The 22,286-nt window shown below is 37.1% G+C and overlaps 1 protein-coding gene across 1 annotated transcript in view; it reads right to left on the reverse strand.

Moving 5' to 3' along the window:
- The window catches only part of ABHD18 (abhydrolase domain containing 18), a 67,439-nt gene that overhangs the window by 24,110 nt on the left and 21,043 nt on the right, over positions 1–22,286 (reverse strand). The window contains exons 5-8 of the mRNA XM_058292434.2: positions 9,555–9,633; positions 9,362–9,448; positions 7,777–7,802; positions 4,546–4,684 (exon numbers count right to left, since the gene is read on the reverse strand). Coding sequence (XP_058148417.1) covers positions 4,546–4,684; positions 7,777–7,802; positions 9,362–9,448; positions 9,555–9,633 — 331 coding nt within the window. The remainder of the gene's footprint in view (positions 1–4,545; positions 4,685–7,776; positions 7,803–9,361; positions 9,449–9,554; positions 9,634–22,286) is intronic.

Here is a 22,286-nt window from a genome sequence, read left to right on the forward strand (position 1 = left end):
AATTCTTCCAAATCTAACTTGGTCATGGTGTATAATTCTAATAATATGGTGGATTCTATTTTGTTGGGAATTTTTGCATCTGTGTTCACTAGAGAGATTGTTCTGTAATTTTCTTTTCATGTAGTATCTTTATCTGGCTTTGCTGTTAGGGTGATGTTGGCTTTATATGTGTTGGGTAATTTTCCCTCCTCTTCAATTTTTGGGAAGAATTTAAACAGAATTGGAGGTAATTTTTCTTGAAATGCTTGGTAGAATTCACCTGTGAAGCCATTTAGTTCTGGACTTTCCTTTGTTTGGAGACATTTGATGACTGATTCAGTACCTTAAAATATGATTTTGTTTGTTGGTTTGGTTTTTGAATTCTTGTATTTTTTTATAGTCAGTGTAGATTGTGCATTTCTAGGAAATGGTTCATTTCATCTAGGTTGTCTAGTTTGTTTCCCATAATATCCTCTTAGGATCCTTTTTATTTCTGTGGGATCAGTTGCAATGTCTCTCATTTCATTCATGATTTTAATTATTGGCATCATCTTATTTTTAGTCTAGCTAGGGTTTTCACAATTTTATTGATCTTCCTCAAAAAAACAGTTTTTGGTTTTGTTGATTTTCTCTATTGTTTTTTGGTTCTCAATTTCATGTATTTCTGCTTGAATCTTTATTATTTCTTTCCTTCTGTTTGCTTTGGGATTGGTTTGCTGTTCTTTTTTCTAGTTCCTCCAGGTGTTCAGTTAGATCTTTGAGTTTTGCTCTTTCTTCATTTTTAATATAGGTGCTTAGAGCTATAAATTTCCCTTAGAATACTTTCTTTCCTGTATCCCCAAAATTTTAATAAGTTGTATTCTCATTTTCATTCATCTCAAGATATGTCCTAATTTCTCTTACAATTTCTTCTTTGATACATTGTTTGTTTAGGAGTGCATAGTTTAGTCTTTACACATTTGTGAATTTTCCTCTTTCCTGTCTAGGGATGTCCAGCTTCATTCCATTATGATCTGAGAAGGTCCTTTGTGCAATTTCTTTCTTTTTATATTTATTGAGACCTGTTTTGTGACCCAACATGTGGTCTGTCCAGGAGAAAGATCCATGAGAACTTGAGAAGAATGTATAACCCTCTGATTTGGCATGCAAAATTCTCTTTATGTAAGTTTGGTCTAGCTTATTTATCATATTGTTCAGGCTGTTTTTGTTGATCTGTCTAGTTGTTCTATCCTAATGCAAGTAGTGTGCTGAAGTCTTGGAACTATTATTGTAGAGATGTCTGTTTCTCCCTTCAGTTTTGTCAGTTTGCCTCATGTATTTGGGGGCACCCTGGTTAGGTGCAAAGATATTTACAACTATTATTTTTCCAAACTATTATTATTTTGTCCATTTTATTAATATATAATGGTCTTCTCTATGTCTTCTAACATTTTACATTTAAAGTCTGTTTTGTTCTATATTAGAATAGCTACTTCTGCTCTTTTTTGGTTACTCTTTGCATGGATTATCTATTTCTAAACTTTCACTTTCAGCCAATTTGTATCCGTGGATCTAATGTGAGTCTTGTGTAAACAGCCTATCGGCAGCTCATGTTTTTTAATCCATTCTATCAGTCCATATCTTTTGATTGGGGAGTTTAATCCATTCACATTCAATGATATTTCTATAGATGCATTATTTATTTCCACGAGTTTATATTTTGCCTTTCATACATGATATCCTATTTTCATCTTTTTATTCTTTTGGTTATCCTTTCTGCTATCCTTGCCTTTTTAATACTCTCCTCCAAGATTCTCTCCCCTGTCTTTTTCTTTCAGGCTGTAAGGCTCCCTTTAAATCTTCCTTCAAAGCTGGATACTTTTTTTTTTTTAGGTACCAAGTGCTAGGGAATGAACTCAACCTCTGATGTGGTTCAACCACTAAGCCACATCAGCTTCCCTGAGTTGGCTTTTTCTTTTATTTTGCTTCTTGTTTTATTTTTTCAGGAGGCACCAAGAACTGAACCCATGGCCTCCCAAATGGGAGGTGGGCACTCAACTGCAGGAACCACATCCATTCCCTGGATAACTTTAACAAACTCTCTTAGTTTCTGTTCATTTGTGAATGTTTTACATGCACCTTCATATCCAAAGGACAATTATGTTTTACTGTTTGACGCAGAATTCTTGGCTAGCATTTTTCCTCTTTCAATATCCTAATTATATTGTGCCACTGTCTTCTTGCCTCCATGGCTTCTGATGTGAAATCTGCACTAAGTCTTCTTGGGCATCCCTTGTATGTGAAGGTTTGCTTCTCCCTTGGTGCTCTCAGAATTTTCCCTTTATGCCTGGTGTTTGACATTCTGAGTAGTGTGTGTCTTGTAGTAGGTGTATTCAGATATATTCTTCTTGAACTACACTGTGCTTCTTGGACATGTAAACTCATTTCTTTTATGGGACCTGGGAATTTTTTCAACCATTATTTCCTTAAATTCTCTGTCCTTCCCTTCTCTTCTCCTTCTAGAACTCCCATGACACATATATTGTTGAGCTTTGTGTTATCATTCAACTCCCTGGGCCCCTGCTCAATTTTTCTTATTCTTTTCTTTCTCTCTTGTTCTCGATTATCAGTTTCAGCTGCTCTGTCTTCTGCATCACTTATTCTTTCCTCTATTACTTCATATCTGCTGTTGTATGCTCTATGTGTTTTTTATCTCGCTTATTGTGTCTTTCATTCCCATAATCTCCGTTACTTTTCTATTTAGGATTTCAAATTTTTCTTTGTGCTCACCAACTGTCTTCTTTTTTTTTTTTTTTAAAGATTTATTATTATTATTTTTTTTATTTAATTCCCCTCCCCTCCCCCGGTTGTCTGTTTTCTGTGTCTTTTTGCTGCGTCTTGTTTCTTTGTCCGCTTCTGTTGTCGTCAGCAGCACAGGAAGTGTGGGCGGCGCCATTCCTCGGCAGGCTGCTCCCTCCTTCGCACTGGGCGACTCTCCTTACGGGGCGCACTCCTTGCGCGTGGGGCTCCCCTACACGGGGGACACCCCTGTGAGGCAGGGCACTCCTTGCGCGCATCAGCACTGCATATGGGCCAGCTCCACACGGGTCAAGGAGGCCCGGGGCTTGAAGGGCGGACCTCCCATGTGGTAGACAGACGCCCTAACCACTGGGCCAAAGTCCGTTTCCCACCAACTGTCTTCTTGATGCCCTTTATCTCTTTAGCCATATTGTCTTTCAACTCACTGATTTGATTTTGAAGATTTGTATGAACCTCATTGATTAGTTGTCTCAATTCCTTTGTCTCATTTGGGGCCTTTATTCCTTTGCTTAGGCCATTTCTTCCATTTCTTTAAGATGGCTTGTAATTTTTTGCTGATGTCTAGGTATCTGATTATGATGGTGAATTTACTCTGATGCTTAATTTCTCTTTTTCGTAGGGATTTAGTGGTGGGAAACTGTGTTACTGTCATTCTTTGATTTTGGTTCAACCTGTCTCAGCTCTTTAGGATTATCCCTGTTTAGTTTCTCAAATCAGGACATGGATCCAGTAATAGGTTGCAGGCCCATTTACAAAGACCTTGGATGGGGAGGCTTAAAGGCCTGAAAAAGCCTCTCTTGCTTATTTACTTTTAAATTTCCTCACATGCACATCTTTGGGTCTGCCAGCAGATGGCGCTCTTCAGCAGCCAGCTCAGTTCAACCCCTGATCTGAATGTGTTCACTGCAACACTGACTGCAACAATGTGACAAAGGATCTTGTCCCAGGCTATTCAGGGCCTCCTTTTTCAGAGGCTGTTCTCCAACCTTTGACCATAGACCCCCCTCTTTTCCCATGTAGGAAATTACTCCACATCCCTCTGCATCCTCAATAAGCAGTCCCAGTCTGCAGGGAGGGTGTTTGTGAGAGGTGGATCTCTTTTGTTCCCTCTTGGCTCCCAGGGCAAACAATAGTGTGGCCCCACCCAGGCTAGGGCTCATGGGATATAGCAGACCAAATTTCTTGGTCAAAAGCTGAATCAGCCTTAGGCTGCATCCTTCTATCTCCCCTTTCCTGGGGAGGTGGACCTCCGCATCCCCTCTATCCAAAGCCACCAGCCAGAGGCTGGAGAAATCAAAGCTGTTTGCTCCAAGGGTGGTGGGAGTCACATCAACAGCTGCAGTTGCACCTTTTACTCAGTCTTTCCTTTTGCCCCTCTCTCTTCTGGGTGTTGTCCCAATCCCTAAAACATTTTTTTCAGGCTTTTTCTGCCTGTCCTCCAGCAATTTTTCTGGGAGAGAAGTGAGTCTTATGTCTCTCTAAACCTCCACCTCCCCGGAGGCCTTGAAAAGTTAAACTTTAGAAAGCTTTTAGTAAAATATTAAATCCATTATGAAATACAACTATATATAACAATCAGTTTCTCTATGTATCATACAAAACACTAGGATCATTACTTTATAATTGCAGTAGAAATTTAGAATGTTTCTGCTTCCTACTTTCACCAAAACTGAAAATAATTCAATATCTAAGGTGAATTTTTAGAATAATCAGATTTTCTAGATCACATAATCACAGTTAAATGTAAGTTTAAATGAAAAGACTTACATGTCCTCCCATAGATATTCCGGTCATTCCTAGAGGTCCATAACCTTCCCTCTCTAGCCAGTGCAAGAGAGCTGCAGATTCTAAAACAAGAGCTCCTCCCATCACAAAAAGGTCAGACACATTTTTTAGGCTGGACCTTCTAGTCTCAAAAAATAAAACATTATTTTATAAATTTTAATATATGCAAATTTAAAACAGGCAGCCAAGCTTCATGCTTTTCTTTTAAAGGACCAGACAACCAAGTAGTGGAATAAACTGATATAGGTTGATGTTAAATTGTTCTACATTATAATTACTTAAAACCTTTTTAAAAAGTATGGATTTGTTCAATAACATATAATCTTTATTGAATTTCAGTTATTGAAATATATCTCTTTTGAAGTCTAGAAAAGAAAGAATATCTTATTTGATATCATATAAAAATGTTAAAACATTTAAGGGAAAGTAATATTTTCATGCTGCTAATTTATGGTGAAATTATCACTATTGATAAAAGAAAAAACAAATTTAAACATTTTACCCTTAGAGAGGAATTACTGCAAAAGAACTTAAAGCATAAAATTAACAGAAAAAAAAGCAATGTAAAATAATTTAACATAAAATACTAGACTTATACATTACTGAAATCTTAACAGATATTGCTTAGTTTTACAAAATATACAATTTATGAATTTAATAAAATATTAGAAAAATTAATTTGTATAAAAATGTTTTAATTAATTTACATAAAAGGCCAATCCAACTGGAATGTTTTCAGAACTAATTTATTTTACATAAAAGTACATTTTCTTGCAAGAAGTAAACACATTTTCTAAGATCCCAGAACAATCCTTAGTGATAAAAAAATGATAGTTTATTACTCAGTGAAAAACTACTGACCAAATTAGAATCTATATTTCACAAATTAATCCATAAAAAGACATACTTATGTAATTGGCTACCAGATGAAACCCTTCCAAAGTAAATGCATCTTATCATCCATTACTGCCTACATATTAACACTATTAAGGGCAAAGAACCAGGTGCTATAAGGAACACCTAGTTGTGAAAAACAGAATCATGACCCCCAAGGAGATTATGTCCACTGTCTTACCAAGTCCTTCTCAGAGCTCCAAGTCCAGGAGGCAGTTTCTTTTTTTGGAGACTATGCTATCCTTTGTTAAGACGGATCATACTCAGGCTTCATCAGGAAACAGCTATATTCAAGCCAGTTTTCAACTGTGATTACATATTCCCCTGACTTTACTTTCCTTCATTAAAGTCTAAAATTGTCAGATCCATCCAAGTTTGCTCTTTCATAGAGACATTATTGACTTGAGGCTCTCAGACAGTAGTTATTTATATTGATGGATCCAGTCTTAAATTGTTTAACCACTTTTGATGAAAACAGACATTAGATGGTTTTTAAAAAGTGAAAGAGAGACTAATAGTTGTATATGGTTTAAATTGCAAGCCATTTCTTTCTTATGATGAATTATTGGGAAAAAATTCAAACAAATAAATTGGAACATTACTACATTTTCTTGAGTACATAGTATATGATAGGATATTTTATAACTGTTTTATGTAATTCTCTCAACAATTCTGCATGGAAGAAATTATACAGTATTCCCATTTTATAAATGAGATAACTGATACTCAGAGTAGTCAAGGTCACATAAGTAGTATACAATAAGTTACAGTTCCCACCCATGTCTGTATGATTCCAAAGTCAGACTTTCTATTAAACCCGTATTGCCTATCACTACAACTCAGCAAACTGCTTTTGGTTTTTAACACTCTATGGCTAGGGTTAAAAATGACCCATCTAGTTCTGAATTCAGAGTTTGGTTCCAGAATGAAGATTCTTGAACTAATGTTTGGACTTTAATTTTTCACAAGGTTTCCCAAAGTGCATTCTTAACCATGAAGGTTCATTCTAAACTATCTTCCATAGCATACAGATTTAGCCTTCACTCCATCCTACTACATCTATACCTCTTTCATGTTATGCCCATGTAGAACAACATGTGACTTCAAAATTTACATCTCTAGCACTTTCCAGTTGCCTACTGGACTCCTCTACTTATAAATCTTGTAAGTTTAACAGACACCACAAATTAACATATCTAAAACTTGTAATTGTCTACCCACAATACACCATTCACCAACAAGTCTTATCATTTCAAATTATATCTCAAATCTGTTAGAAATTCTCTGTATCTCCACTGGTACCACTCTAGTTAAACTTGACATTATCTCTTTCCTGTATTATTGCAATAGCTTCCTATCTGGTTTCTTTGCTGTTATTCTTGCCCCAGAAGACAAGAATGCTTTAAAAATATAAACCACATCACTCCCCTGTTTAAAATCCTCCAAAAGCTTCCCAATGCACTTACCATAAAATCGAAAGCATGGTGGCCCTTCATAATCTGGCCCTTAGCTATTGCTTCTCTAACCTTATCTTGTACTACTTCCCAACCCCCCTCAACTTTTCATTTGCTGTTCCTTCTCTGTGACTGATCTTCATCCAGGTCTTCACCTGCAAGAAACCTAATCATACCATGTTCTCCTATCTAATACTTCTCCTGCCCCACACCCCTATTACTTTCTATCCCATTGCCCTGATTTATTTTCTTCACTGAACTGATAAATAGATAACAATTAAAAAAATAAATAAAAAGCTAATTTCAGCTATCTCCCATAGTAGAATATAGCTCTGTGAGTGAAAACACTTTGTCTTATTTGTTACTATATTCTTAGTGTCTGGAATATTCAAATATTTATTGAATGAACCCAAACCAAACAATATAGGGATTGTGGAAATGCAAAAAAAATCCTTCAAATTTCATCATTATAAAAGACCAGAAAGGAAACTGTCTTCAGATTTTTTATACTATGCATTGCAAGAATAAAAATAGTAGTATTTAACTTCACAAAGCAAGTAAAATGTACTTTTTAAAAAGAAAAGCTTTTAATCATTACTTCAGTTCAAGTTTCACAAATGAAATATATATTAAGTCCATCTATTAAAATTTATTACTACATCTCCTTATCAGACATTAAAATGCAAAGGTATTAAAAGTTTAAGCCAACATTTCTACTACAGTTTTATAACACATTTTTTTTTGTTGCAAAAACAAACGTTTATATATTAAAGTTAGAAATGGGTAACTAAAGGATACCAAAAATATTACTGTAGCTGAAAATGCAATATAAGGCCCACAAAAATGAAGGCAGTTTTATACTTACACTTGATCTTTGGGTTTCCGGCAGCCATGTAATAATGTGGGTCAAAGATAAAGTTTCAAAAAATTAAATATGCTCTGTGTCTCAAAAATACATTAACTTAAGCAAGTTGCTAAATCTGAAGACTTAATTTAAGTACTGAAGTAACTACTTTCTAGTTATCTCTAGGCTGTTTAGAAATTCTCAGTTTTGTCAACTTAATTATTTTTCTTTTTTAAAGCAGCTTGATTGAGAGATAGTCACATGTCATACATTTTAAGTACACAATTAAGTTAAATTTAAATGTAAATTAAATGTTTTTAATATATTCACAGGGTTGTAAACCTTCAACTAAAATTGAGTTTATTGGTTTGGCTTTTTAAAATTTATATAATCATGTTTATTTTTTAAAATCTGGAAAATACAGAAAAGCAGATAGAAGAAAAATGACTTAATCTACAAGCAACTATATTAACACTTTGGTGTCCTTCTTTCAGTATTTTTCCTTATACAGTCTTTATTTAGGATTTTGTTAGTTTTTGGTGTTTGTTCTTTTTTTTACATACTTGTCATATCATATTTTTATATCTCATTTTTCCACCATAAATAATTTACATATATTATTATAAGCTTTTAAATAATAACTAAGTTAAAGTTTATTGAATACTTATTATTTACCAGTCACTTTTCTAGACCGTGTTAAGTATATAGTTCTCAATCAACAACCTAAAATGTTATTTCCATTTACCAATGGAAAAACTAAAAGATTAGGTAGCATGTCCAAAAATGTTCACAGAGGCATTAAGTAGTAGGGCAATAAACAAAAACACAACTGGTTGCAAAATATTCCAATACTGTGAAGCATACTTCTAAACCATTTCTCTATCAATAGACATTTATGTGATTTCTAATGTTTTACATTATAAATAAAGTTATCTTAAGATCTCTATTTTCTCTTTTCTTATGATTTTATCCTAGAACAAATTTCCCAGAATCTAAATCACTCTGACAAGGGAAATGAGCTTTTTCTAGGCTCCTGACACAGCTGGTAAAATGCTTTTCCGAAGGGTTGAATTGGTTTTCACAGTCATCAGTACTAATTGTGCTCATTTCACAGAGCCTCACCAAAACTGTTTTATGTTTTTTAAATCTTTACTAATTGTTACATTAACTTTACAATTATGTTATTTACCAGGAAAGCTGAACATTTCTTTATATCTGGGCATCAGTTTTGTTTCTTCTTCTGTGAATAGTCTGACATCATCTTGAAAATTAAGTTAAGAACTGTTCAAAACCTCAAATACTGTTAATGCATTTAAAACAAGAGGGTTTCCTTAAAAAGTAAATATCTGGCTTATTAATATCAAAATCCAGCATAACTCTTGCCAGAAAGAGAAATACAATTTATTTATGTATAGTACTTATATTACTTTTTAAAAAAGCATCAAACAATTTTTACTTGTATTGGTTCTCGCTTCTTTAAGTATTTTCTGAACTGATCACTAAATTTACTGGTTTAGAAAACTTGGTTACTATATATTCTTCCTTTTCATGACTAAATAAATGATTAACTAACAAAAGAAAAGTTTTTTGTGTATCACAAAAGGATATAATAAGGGTTTTCTAACAACAAAGAAGCCATTCGGGCTTCTTTAATCATAGGACGGGCCATTAGTGTTCGTCGCCTCCAATAGTGCTAAGAAAGAAAAGATGACATACTTAAATAATATAATAACCACATCTGTTAATGAGACTATGTTAACAAATTATTTAGGGATTAAGCTTGCATAATAAAGTCTTACATGATCTCCTGTTCCAGCTAGATGAATACAGACAGGTCTATATTTGCTGTTCCATTCTTTAGGCACAATAAATTGGAACCTATTTAAATAAAACACAGCAGTTAAATTTTCTTTAAAAAGGCTTTCACCACAATTTTTTAAAGTTTGTAATTAAATTTCTGGGGAGAAAAGATCATTCCGAATTTGGACATGCAAATTATAATTGACTGATTTAACGAATGTTTTCCCAGGTTATAAACACATTGCAATTTTGTTTTGTAGGAGTATTAAAATAGTCAATACAATATAGTCACAGAATGTATTGTATTATTCTTTACCTAAGTCAATACTACAAATTTATAAATGCATAATGAAATTTTCTTATTTTGAAAAGGAAACATTAATGTTTATGATTAAGTTGGGAAAGAAACAACTGTTCAGATAACTCTTTTTCTCCTTAGGCAAAATGCTTGACTATACATGCTATGGATATATAAGTGAAATAGTTGTATGTTTCCTTTTTTGTTTTTTAACTTTGGAGTATATGATAGGATCTGAATTATTAAAATTTTGATACTGGAGAGTATGGTAGGTTGAATTATGAACCCTAGGGGGAAAAATGTTCTTAATCTCAATCCATTCCTGCTAGTGTGAACCCACTATAAATAAGATCTCTTGAAGATGGTATTTTCAGTTAAGGTGTGCCAACTGAATGAGGTTGGTCCTTAATCTTATTACCAGAGGCTTTAAGAAGACAAAGTCACATGGAGGAACAGAAGCTGGAAGTCATTGGAACCCGGAAGAGAAAGGAAAAGATGCTGCCTACACCTTGCCATATGATAGAGAAGCCAAGGACTTTTGCTAGCAGCCAGCCCCAGAATGCCACAGTCTTCGGGAACAAAGCGTTGCCTTTATGGACACCTTAAGTTTGGATTTTTCCTAGCCTCAAAACCATGAGCCAATAAACTCCCATTGTTTATCCAACCCAATTTAAGGTATTTGTTTTAGCAGCTAGGAAACTAAGGTCAATCCATGCCAGAAAAAAAACCATCAGATAATTTTCTTTCCATTTGTCTTTTTCTCATTATAGTTTTTTTGGCTCTTTCATTTAATGTTTTTTCTATATGACTTTACTTTTATTTTACATTTCCCTAGCAGTGGGTATTTTTAAATCACTGTACCAGAATACTGTCAAATTATATAGTAGAATATTACACTCTTTCAGTTCAAGGTTTGACCTAAGGTGACTACATTCTTAGGCAACATGAAATCTAAATTCTGAGCTTATTTTGCTTGGGCAGAAGGGACCATATCACTAGTTATCTTCTCTCAATAACTGCTGAATAGAACATAAACTGCTGAATAGAACATAGACAAGTATATTTAGGATGGTTCTGATTATTTCTGTTTTGTGTTCATGGGAACTAACTCTTAATTTTCAATCTCATAATCAGAACTAGCAATGTTAACATCTTTTCTACATTTTGTATTCTCAACACTGCCCTCCTTCCTGGTATCCTAAAGATTTTTAAAAATTTTCCTGTCAGCAGAAAGCTGGACATCTCTACTATTATTTGTACTTTCCATTTATTCTATAGCAATACATGTAGTGGCTTCATTATTGAAGAATAGCCTTAAGTTAATAGAAATCTTTTATTATAGTCTGACTGACCATCCATCTTGTAGAAGTTCATTAATCAATCTATCTGCCCAAATTATGCTATCGTCTCATAGAATCTATTCTAATGTCTCCTACTGAATGGTTAGAGGCCATGTAAGCTCCTCTGAATCAGACCAAATAGGAGCAATGCAATTTGCTCTTGTGAATATTTGGAATTGGGACAGACTCTAATTAGATTCCGTTAAGCTTTTGGACATGGAAGCTCCATAGGGCTATGGTAGCCATATTTTGTCAGCTGCATGAGAAACATAGATAGCTAATCCATCCACAGAGAAAATAACATTGACGGGTCAGAAAGCAGATAAGAGACTTGTAAAGCACTCAGGAAAGTGAGGTAGGGGAAGTCTTAATGATCTCCCATTTCCTGCTTCCAAAATCTCCTGACTTTTGAGAAGGCACATAGGTTGACTAAGGGAGTTCATCTGTTCTTTTGTCTATCTTTAGAATGGTTAAAAAAAAGCATTTAAAGTAGTAAAAGTCTAGAACACCTGTAAGCCTTTGTCAATTCCACATGTTTATGAACAAACTGGCTGATAATAGCACAAATGGCATTGGAAACAACAAATGAATTTTAACTATCATATTTTCAACATGTTTTGGACAGTAGTATTCAATTTAATAAGATAAGGAGCTATACATAAATTTACTGAATAAACCTTATTTACAATAGTGGGTTTAAACACTCCCAGTTCAAGAACCAGAAGAGTGGTCCAGGACAGGTATTAAACTAGGCTGCAGCAGAGGAGAAGCTATTATTTTAGTCCTTGGCACAGCCATGAAAGAGAGACTCCAAACTGAGTTATGGAATGGATGTTGACACATAAACCAAATAAACTAAGGGATTTATTTACATATGGCTGGTGTTATCCTTGGGATAAAACCAGAGAACTGTTCTCTAAAGAAATTGCACAATTTGCCTAGGGAAAGCTGAGGTTCCTAGCATGGATAGCTGTGTAATGAAATAAAATTCTCCCTATTCCAGCACTAGGCTAAAGGGGAGGCATCTTTCCTGCCTACTTCCTACCTATACACCCTAAAACTGAAATATGCCAGTTGACACATGCCTGATAGATACTAAGAACACTGAATCAGTATTGCCATTTGGGGGAAATAGAAGTTCACTATATACCAAGGAAATTCAGCCAACCAAACTAAGCAATCAAATTCTCCATAAATATTAATGAGTAGTCAGGTCCTCCACATTTAAAGTAATTTAAAAAAAAGGGGGGGGAACATGGAGATGGGCAAGAAGAATAACTGACCGTGAAGGAAACAGGTAAATCAGGAAAAAAGAAAAGAAAAAAAAAATCTATTATGGTGATGATTTTGCACCACTGGATTAAGTTACTAAAAGTCTCTGAATTGTACACTTGAAACTGATGAATTTTATGATATGTATAATATCACTTCAATGAATTTGGTAAAAATTTAAAACACATAAATTCCAAATTCCAATTCCTTGGAAAAAAATGAAAACTTCCAAACCCACAAATAACAGGCTTAAGAGTTAAGTCAGCGAAAAAATAGGTCTTGGAAAATGTTTAAAAGCCCTAGCTCCAATGGGATTATGACTGAACACCTCTAAATCAGAATTCCACCCAGGCGGAACAATACGGCAGCGCCAGGTAGCTTCTGTTGGCCTTGGCCACTGTGCACACCTGCATGCGGGGTGCCCCCCGCCCCAAGCGACGAACCAGAGTCCAGTGAAGAGAGCCCCTCCTCTGGGGAAATAGGGAGTGACTGCAAAGGGGACCACGCCCTCGCTGGTCACCCAACGCACATTCGTGGAGAACCTCAGAACCGCGTGCTAAACTAATTCATAGATAACCTGCTTCTGGGTCAGGGTTTCCCACATAGCAGAGCAGCTCCCTGGCTGCGATCTATTAAAAGTCAGCTCGGAGGGGATGGTCTGATGCGGGACGGGCTCCTGGGAAATGTCTGAATGCTCATTTTGCCAGAGTGGGTGGTACCATTGGGTAGAGACCCAAGTAGTGAGAGTGGGGGTGGACCCACATCCTGGGGAGGACTAATGCCATCAAATAGAGGGAACCGTATTTCTCGAGAGAAAGGGTGGCTCCCAGGGCATTGGGGCAGTTGAGCAAGTTGGGCCCTGAACACTGTTCCAAGTGTCTCTGGACGTGGCTCCTCGGGAAATGGAGGTTGGCTGTCACTGTGGGCACCAAGGGGATGGGAAAATGGATGTTAAATGTGTGAAAGCAAAGTAAATGTGGGGTAAGAGAGGAGTTTCGCGAGAGTGCACAGGGATGGATATAAAACATGTAATATTACACCATAAACATATAGGGGACGACAGACTAATAATGTAAACCATAACGTAAAACATAGGATAACTAAAAATTTAGAAAACTGTATATCCTAAAGTATGGACCACAATGTAAGCGCGGATGTCGCCTTGTTTGAAAGCTATTGTATCAGAGTCTGTACATCACTTTAAGTAAATATGATATGAATAAGTTATAAGAATATCACTGTGGAAGGGAAAAGGTTCTATGGTGGATGTGTGGGAGTACTGTATATTGTATATATGAATTGCTATGGTCTAGGGCTCTTGTGAAGAGAAGTTCAATAATTAGGAAAAAAAAAGAAAAAGATAGGATGTAGAATTTTTCCAAGTCAACACGTATTCTGTACCTGACCTTTAAACCCATCGCCTTATCCCATTTTGCTAGTAAGGGATCCTGACATTATATTGGGCTTCAATTTTCGGGAGGTTTTGGATCACAGAGTGGTTCGGCAGTGGCGGCAGAGGAATACTGGTATAGGACACTATTGACATAGTGATAGGTGATATAGGGCTGACAGGGAGCTATACAGGGCATATGTCCAGGGTGCATGGTAATGTTTGGATATACTCATAGTGACAACAATTAAAAACTAAAGCTGGGGGGGTACTGGGTTCCTGGCCGGGGGTGCTCTGTCGTGGCCCCTAGAGGAGCAGCAGCAGTCCCCCAGGTGCAACGGTAAGGACCAGGAAGAAATGAGGGTCCAACAGTGAGAGCATGATACTAATGACTATGCTTGTGAGCCTATATGCCTGAAATAAGAACAAGGCCTAGAGCAGCACTGTGCCTGGGAATTTCCTCCTGACAGCCTTCATGTTACTCAAATGTGGCCAGTCTCGAAGCCAAACTCAGTATGTAAATGCAATGCCTTCCCCCCAGCGTGGGACATGACACCCGGGGATGAGCCTCCCTGGCACCGAGGGATCACTACCAAGTACCAACTGATGATGCAACTGGAAAATGACCTTGAATTGAAGGTTCAATGCGGATCAGCAGAATATCACTGTCTACATATAATAACATGACTTTAAATTGCCATTTGACCTAATGTAAGGGGGAAATGAAAGGAGAAATGAGTTTATATGGCTACGAGTCTCTAAAAAAGAGTCTGGAGGCTTTCAGAAGGATTGCCCTTAAGCACAACTGAGCAGAGTCTAAGAGACAGATAAAGTAGATACAACCCCAGATATTTGTTCCTTTGAGGGCTAAAGAGACCCACGGGTTCTATGGTCATGGCAGATGGGGTTTACTGCCATGGCAGATGGCCCTTCTTTGGAGCCGGTGTTTCTGCGTGATGGAGCTGGACTCAGATGGGATCTCTTTTCACAAGACTTTCATGCTACTTTACTGGAATTGTAGTTGGTGTTGGGGTTTAAGATATAGTTAGGGGATTTGAATCTCTGGACTGACAATATGATAGCCAGGCCCTGAGCCCCAACAGACTTCAGCTCCTACAATCTGATTTATTGGACTCACCTCACTCAGCTAAGATGGAGTTGAAGAAGGACAACCACCACACCATGGAGTCTAGAGGGCCTACAACTGAAAGCAAGAGGATTGCATCCAGTATCCACGTGGAATTTGAGCCTCCTCTTGACATAGAGGTGCAACAGACACAACCAATCCAAGGTCCACAGAGAAAAGGTGGTATTGGAGTGGGAAAAGTGGACATGGTGGCTTATGGGTATGGGGAATGGCAGGAAGAGATGAGAGGTGGAGGCACCTTTAGGACTTAGAGTTGCCCTGGATGGTGCTTCAGGGGCAATCACCGGACATTGTAAATCCTCCCAGGGCCCACTGGATGGAATGTGGGAGAGTATGGGCCATGATGTAGACCATTGACCATGGGGTGCAGAGATGCCCAGAGATGTACTTACCAGGTGCAATGGATAAGTCATGATGATGGGAGTGAGGGTTGCTGGGGGGGGGGGGGGGAGTGGTGGGGTGGGGGTGGTAGGGTTGAATGGGACCTCATATTTTTTTAATGTAATATTTTTACAAAATCAATTAAAAAAATAAAAAAATAAAAATAAAAAATAAAAAAAATTTTAAAAAAAAGTCAGCCCTCGACACAAGGGTTTGGAAAAAAAAAAGAGAAACAGGAAATTTAAAAATAACAAAAAAGAGAGCAAAATTTTAAAAAAAGGACTAGCATAACTCACCCTACAATACGCCCTAGAGTCCACGGCTCCACATGGACCTTGTACTTTTCCTATTTTCTTATTTCTTAATAAAGTCCCTTGCCTACCCTACCGTATCCTTCAATTCTTTCAAGCAGCATAAGCCAGGAACCTAGAAGCGCAGAAATCACAAGGCTGTGAGACCCTGCCCAGAAACCTCCTGAGAAAAAGACTGCTGGAAAGACAATCCTGAGATCCTCACCATGAGAACTCATTTGCAATGAAAGAAAAAAGCCCGATATCCTCAAAAGGCCTATTGGTCCCCTGAGAAATGACAGGTGGGACAACCAATCAGAACAGGAAACAGACTTTAAAGAGCACTGACCTATGCAACTCACCCTGCAGAACACTTGTACTTTTCTCGTTTCCTTCTTTCTTAATAAACATTTTACTCCCCTGCCTAAAAAAAAAAAGTAGGTATATATACACACACACACAAAACAGAGGGATAGAAGAAAAAGGTCAAAGAACGCACCCAGAATGAGTTCAACAAAACATCAAACATGGAAATTACAAGAGAAAAGTTAAAAGATACAGAGAAGTAATCCAGGCGATCCAACATCTTTCTAACAGGATCTCAGAATAAAAGGACAGAGACAGTAGAAGGGAAGAAATAATCAAATCATAGATTTATCTCAGCTGAAGGCATTAGAGCCTTCAAACTGAACGTACCCTCTCTGAGTGGTGAGCACAAAGAATGAATAAAACCCACCAAAATATTACTTGTAAGAATATAGAAAAGATCACAAAAGTTTCTAGAAAAAAACAAAGTTATCCAAAAAGGTGCAGAAATAATACTGGCTTCAAATATTTCATCAGTTACACTGGAACATGGAAGGAAATGCACCAAGGCCTTCTAAAGTTCTCAGAGAAAGTTATTTTGAATCAAACATTCTATATCTAGCAAAGGATTAAGAGTGCAAACAATGTCATTTTTAGATATGTAAGAACTCGGAAATTTTACTATCTACAGAACCTCAATGAAAGAATTATCTGGGGACGTATTCCTACAAAACAAGGCAAGCACATGGCATCTATGCAATATTGGACCTAATTTGTTAGTACAATGAAATCCATTTCAAGTTGACAGATAAACAGCGCACTTACAGAATAATGAGTGCACATGAGAACAAGAAGTTAGAGGACCTAAAAAGAAAGTCTTTGAGAAGAAAATTAATTTCTTCAAAACAAACTGATTAAGGAAATGGATGATATAAATGTGAAAATGAAGATGTATTCTTAAAAATTATGAAACATTACCCTCACAACGCCTTCTATCTAGTCCCATTTTTTTGTTAGTTCTTCAAGTACCACAGGTTTAGTGACATATTATAGGCAAAATGGATGCATTTTGCCATGCACATTTCCTTACATGCTATAATAATTTTAAATGTTACTGATTTTCAATATTTAGAGTCAATCTATAGACAAAGCATGTACAATTATATAATGAGTTATTATTTATATAATATTAAAGCCAAAAAATGTTTTATGTGCTTTAACTGTATTGACTCATTTAATTTTCACAGTCATCCCAATGGGGTAGTTACTATTAGTCCCATTTTACAGATGATGAGACAGATGCAGAAAAGTTAAGTGACTTGCCCAAGACCTTACAGCTAAAAAGAGTGGACAAGATTTCAAACCTAGGTAGCCTGGTTCCAAAATAATAAGCTGTTAAACTCTACACACACAGAGTAGAATGTAAACACTATAAACCTGAATAATGTAAAAGTAATGGTTATGGTATAAAGTGGTTGAAAAGTAGGTGAGAAAGAAGAGAGGCATTGAGAGGTATTAATGTAAGAGTACTAATTTTCTCATTCCAAATGAGAAGAAACAAATCTGTCCCAATACTAGTGGATTGAGAAATAAAGTATATTCTTCAAAGTCATAAAGATGTAGAAGAACTAAATTAAAAATTCAACTGGTATGATTTGAGGAGTGGGCTACATTCCTTATCAACCAATGCAGAAATCAATGATATTGTGTAATACTGGTAAATTAAGAACTAAAGGAAGGAGTACTGTGTATTTCCAGTACTGTATATTTATGGTTAACACCAGAAGAACTATAAGTTATTAGTTATGAATGGTACTTTCAGAGAGTTTTTCATTTATCTGAAGTTCTGTTTTTAGTGCACCACATTTAGGACTATCAGGTCTTTTTTATGAATTCATCCTTTTACCATTATGAATGTAAGGAGGGAGAAGAGAGCTAACAAGAGAAATGAGTAAGTTTTTTTCTAGTGAAACAGATAAAACACTATGGTTATATATATTTCAGTAACCATACCTACTGCTGCCAGATGGTTCACTGCTTGTCTTAATTTTGTTTCCTTTGGCAAGGGTGAAAATGGCACTCTTCAAGCTTCAAACTGCAAATCTCAAAAGGCAGATACCTACCTGAGGCTAGCAGAAAGGCAGACTGAAAAAGGCTAAATTTAAGGGATCTACATTCAGTCACATGAATTGAATATTGCTTCCTCCCACTCTCAAAGTACTCCTCATTTACCTTCCTTCTACTGATTCTGCCTTGTCTTTTTTCTTCAATACAATCTATATTCTCTCATATATATATATTTCTTTCTCACATTATTTGCTCACTCCTTAAATGGAATACTGGTATGGGGTATTATTGGTGGGGGGCGCATGGTTGGGAGGGAGTTCTCCAGGGCATATGTGCGGGATGCATAAAAATGTTCGGATATTTTCATAGTGGTTACAGTTGGGAACAATGGCTGGGCGAGTGCTGAGTTCCTGGCTGGTGGAGCTCTGTTGCATTCCCTAATAGAACAGCAACAATCCTCCAAGTGCAATGGCTAAGATCAATAAGGAAGGATGGTCCAACAGTGAGCCCTTGAGGCTAATGACTATGCCTGTGGGCCTGTGGGCCTGAAATAAGAACTAGGCCTACAGCTGCAGGGTGCCTAAGAATTACCTCCTGTGAGCCTCCATGTTACTCAAATATGGCCAGTCTCGAAGCCAAACTCAGCATGTAAATGCATTGCCTTCCCCCACAGCGTGGGACAGGACTCCCAGGGATGAGCCTCCCTGGCACTGAGGGATTACTACCAAGTACCAGCTGATAATGTAGCTAGAGAATGACCTGGAATAAAAGGGTCAACTCAGACCAGCAGAATATTTCAGCTCACATGTAATACCAGGAGTTAAAAATGCTTTTTGACCCTGAATAAAAGGGGGAAATGGAAAGGACAAATGAGTTTATATGGCTATGAATCTCCAAAAAAGAGCCAGGAGGTCATCAGAGAGGTCGCCCTTATGTACACCTCGGCAGAGTCCCAGAGACAGCTAAAGTAGATACAACCCCAGGTATTGGTTCTTCTGAGGGCTACAGAGACCCACAGGTTCTATAGTCATGGCAGATGGACTTCAGTGCCATGTCAGTTGGCCCTACTTTGGAGTTTGTGGTCCTCAGTATGATGGAGTTGGACTCAGGTATGATCTTTGTTCACAAGCCTCTCCTGTCACTTTTATCAGACCTGTGGTTGGTGCTGGGGTTTAGTGTATACTCAGGGGACCTGAATCTCTGGACTCTCCATGTGATAGCCAGCCCTGAGCCTCAACAGACTTGCAACTCCTACCCTCTGGTTTATTGGACTTACCCCACCTAGTTAACAGGGAGGTGAAGAAGGTCAACCACCACACCAGGGAGCCAAGAGTGCCTACAACTGCAAACAGGAGAATTGCATCCATCATCCAAGTGGAATTGAAGTATCCTCTTGATACAGAGGTGGAGTGGACATAACCATCCCAGGGTCCACAGAATGGAGGTATAGAGTATAGATTAGAGTGGACATACTGATACTCTATTCTGGAACTAATGTGATTAGTAATGGAAGTAAATGTAGCACTGAGATGGAGAAAGTGGCCATGGTAGCTGCTGAGGGTGGGAATGGGAAGAAGAGATATGATATAGGGGCATTTTCAGGACTTGGAGGTGTCCTGGATGGTACTGCAGGGATAGTTTCTGGACATTATATGTCCTCCCATGGCCCACTGGGTGGACTGGGGGAGAGTGTAAACTGCAATGTGGACCATTGACCATGTGGTGCAGCAGTGCTCAGAGATGTATTTGCCAAGTGCAATGACTGTCCCATGATGATGGAGGAGGTTGTGGTTATGGGAGGAGTGGGGTGAGGGTGGTGGGGGGAGTATATGGGAACCTCATATTTTTTTAATGCAACATTAAAAATTAATTAATAAAAAATAAATTTTAAAAAAAAGTCAGAGACCAAAACAGAGTGGCTTTCTGGTGGAATTCATGACATTTGCATACAAGATACAAAACTTCTCATACACCATGTAATTAATTTTTCAATTTTTTTTAATGTACAAAGAGCTACTCTATGTAGAAAATCTTTTTTTAAATGCAAGTTCAGATACGCATCCTAGGAAGGGAGGATGGAACCACTGGGCACATGTTCCCAGAGCCCTCTCTCCATGGACTGCCAGCCTGCTGCAGTACTAGCTCCCCTCACCCACCATGATAGGGGGCAAGTGCGAGGGCAGGTAAAAACCAAGGGAGCAGGGAACCAGCAACACACTTAGCCTGGAAGAAAGGGAAACAAATTGGAGAAGCAGATTTGTGAAAGCAAATGATGGCAGTGGGGACAGAGCTTTGTCCTCAAAAAGCCTGCACCTGCCTACTGCCTTCCTGGACAGTGTGGTACCCACTGGCCAGGCTTACCCAGAGAGCTGGTGGACCCTCAGGGAGCAGACTTGGCCAAGAAACCTGGAAGGAGACAAAGGAAGACTGCTAGGATGGGACTACTCAGCCCTAACCCTGTCATAGCCCCCAGGATGGAAGCATGTTCACTGCAGGAATAACCAAAAGAGAAGATATCAGCAGGCAGGTGAAAGCAGGGACCTGAACAGATATTCACACACCAATGTTCACAGTGACTTTATTCACAATTCTCAAAAGGTGTAAACCCAAGTGTCCAGCAATGGATAAATGATTAAACAAAATGTAGTATACACAAAAAATATAATATTATTCAGCCATAAAAAGAAATATTCTGGTAAATGCTACAATGTGGTGGAATCTTCAAGATATCATGTTGAGTTGAAAAACCCCAGACATAAAAGGAGAAATACTGTTCTCACTTATATGAAATAATTACAATGCAAATTCATAGTCAGGAATTAAAATACAGGTTACCAGGGGCTGAAGTGAGGGCCAGAAAAGGGGCAGTTAATGCTTAATTGGTAGAGTTTCTGTTTGAGGTGACAGAAAAGTTTTCGTAATGGATGGTGGTGATGGTTGCACAACATTGCAAATGTAATTAACACCACTGAATTATATACTTAAAATGGTCAAAATGGGAAATTTTAGGTTGTATATGTTACAAGAATAAAAAATTTCAAAACCCATACAACTGTACACAGAGTGAACCTTGATATAAACTATGTACTATAGTTAATAATTATATTAATATTGTTTCATTAATTGTAACGAAGGTACCACACTAATGCAAAATGTTTGTAATAGGGAAGGAAAACTGTGGATGGCGAAGGGTATTGTAATAGGGAAAACTGTGAATGGCGAAGGGTATACCAAACTTTGTACTTTCTACATGGTTTTTCTGTAAACATATAACTACTTTAATGAAAATTTTAAAAATAAAAGTCTATCCCACTGGTAAATATGTAAAAGATGCCAATATTCTGTGTTGGCAAGGAACTTAGGCATTCTCTAAACCTCTGGTGAAAGTAAATTAAACTAATTAAACTTTCCTGAAAAGTCTTAACATCTGTACAAATCTCATCAACCCAGATATTCACTTTCAGCAATTTATGGCAAAAAAAGAGATAAGTAGGCAAAGAGGTGTATACAAGATATTAATAATAATGAAAGACAATGCAATTTAAATGTCTACCATTAGGAATCAGTAAATTATGATAGAGCCACAGTACAGAATACAAAGTAGCCAATAGCAGGATGACAGACTGCATATTCACTAATTAGGTCATTAGTTAGGTCAAAAAGAGAAAACAAGCACATTTGTATGTGAATATTTAGGAAAAAGTCTAGAATGATGTGCATGAAATGGTAATTATTACTTCTTGGTGGAATTGCAGTAATTTTTTTTTTTTTCGTATTTGTGATTTCTAATTTTTCAATGCAATGAAATAAATTGATACACAAAAATGATAGGGGAAAGTTCTCAATGTGCATGATTGCAAATTTATATTTCACAAAAATAATTTATGCTGTAAAAATATGCCACTGCATATATAACTCATCCATTTTTTCTATTCCTATCACCAGCTGTGAAGAACTCTTAATTCCCAACAGTTGTTGAGGGTTATGTCTTAGAATGAGTCAAGCACAAGATTCCCCCCCTTTTTTTACACTTGTAACCTGCATGGCTTTCCAGATAAGGTGGAGAATGTACAAGAAGGGGATACAGTTCCAAGAATTGAACTGATGACATCTAGAAACCTAAAATTTATTTTTCTTCTATATCCAATAGCCTACAGGCTACATCTAAAGAAAAAAGCTATGTATTTATTTAATGCTCTTTATATCCCCTGCACACTATTTTCATTTCTTTTAATAGCAA

Source organism: Dasypus novemcinctus, chromosome 1, assembly GCF_030445035.2.
Source record: "Dasypus novemcinctus isolate mDasNov1 chromosome 1, mDasNov1.1.hap2, whole genome shotgun sequence".
Taxonomy (NCBI): domain Eukaryota; kingdom Metazoa; phylum Chordata; class Mammalia; order Cingulata; family Dasypodidae; genus Dasypus; species Dasypus novemcinctus.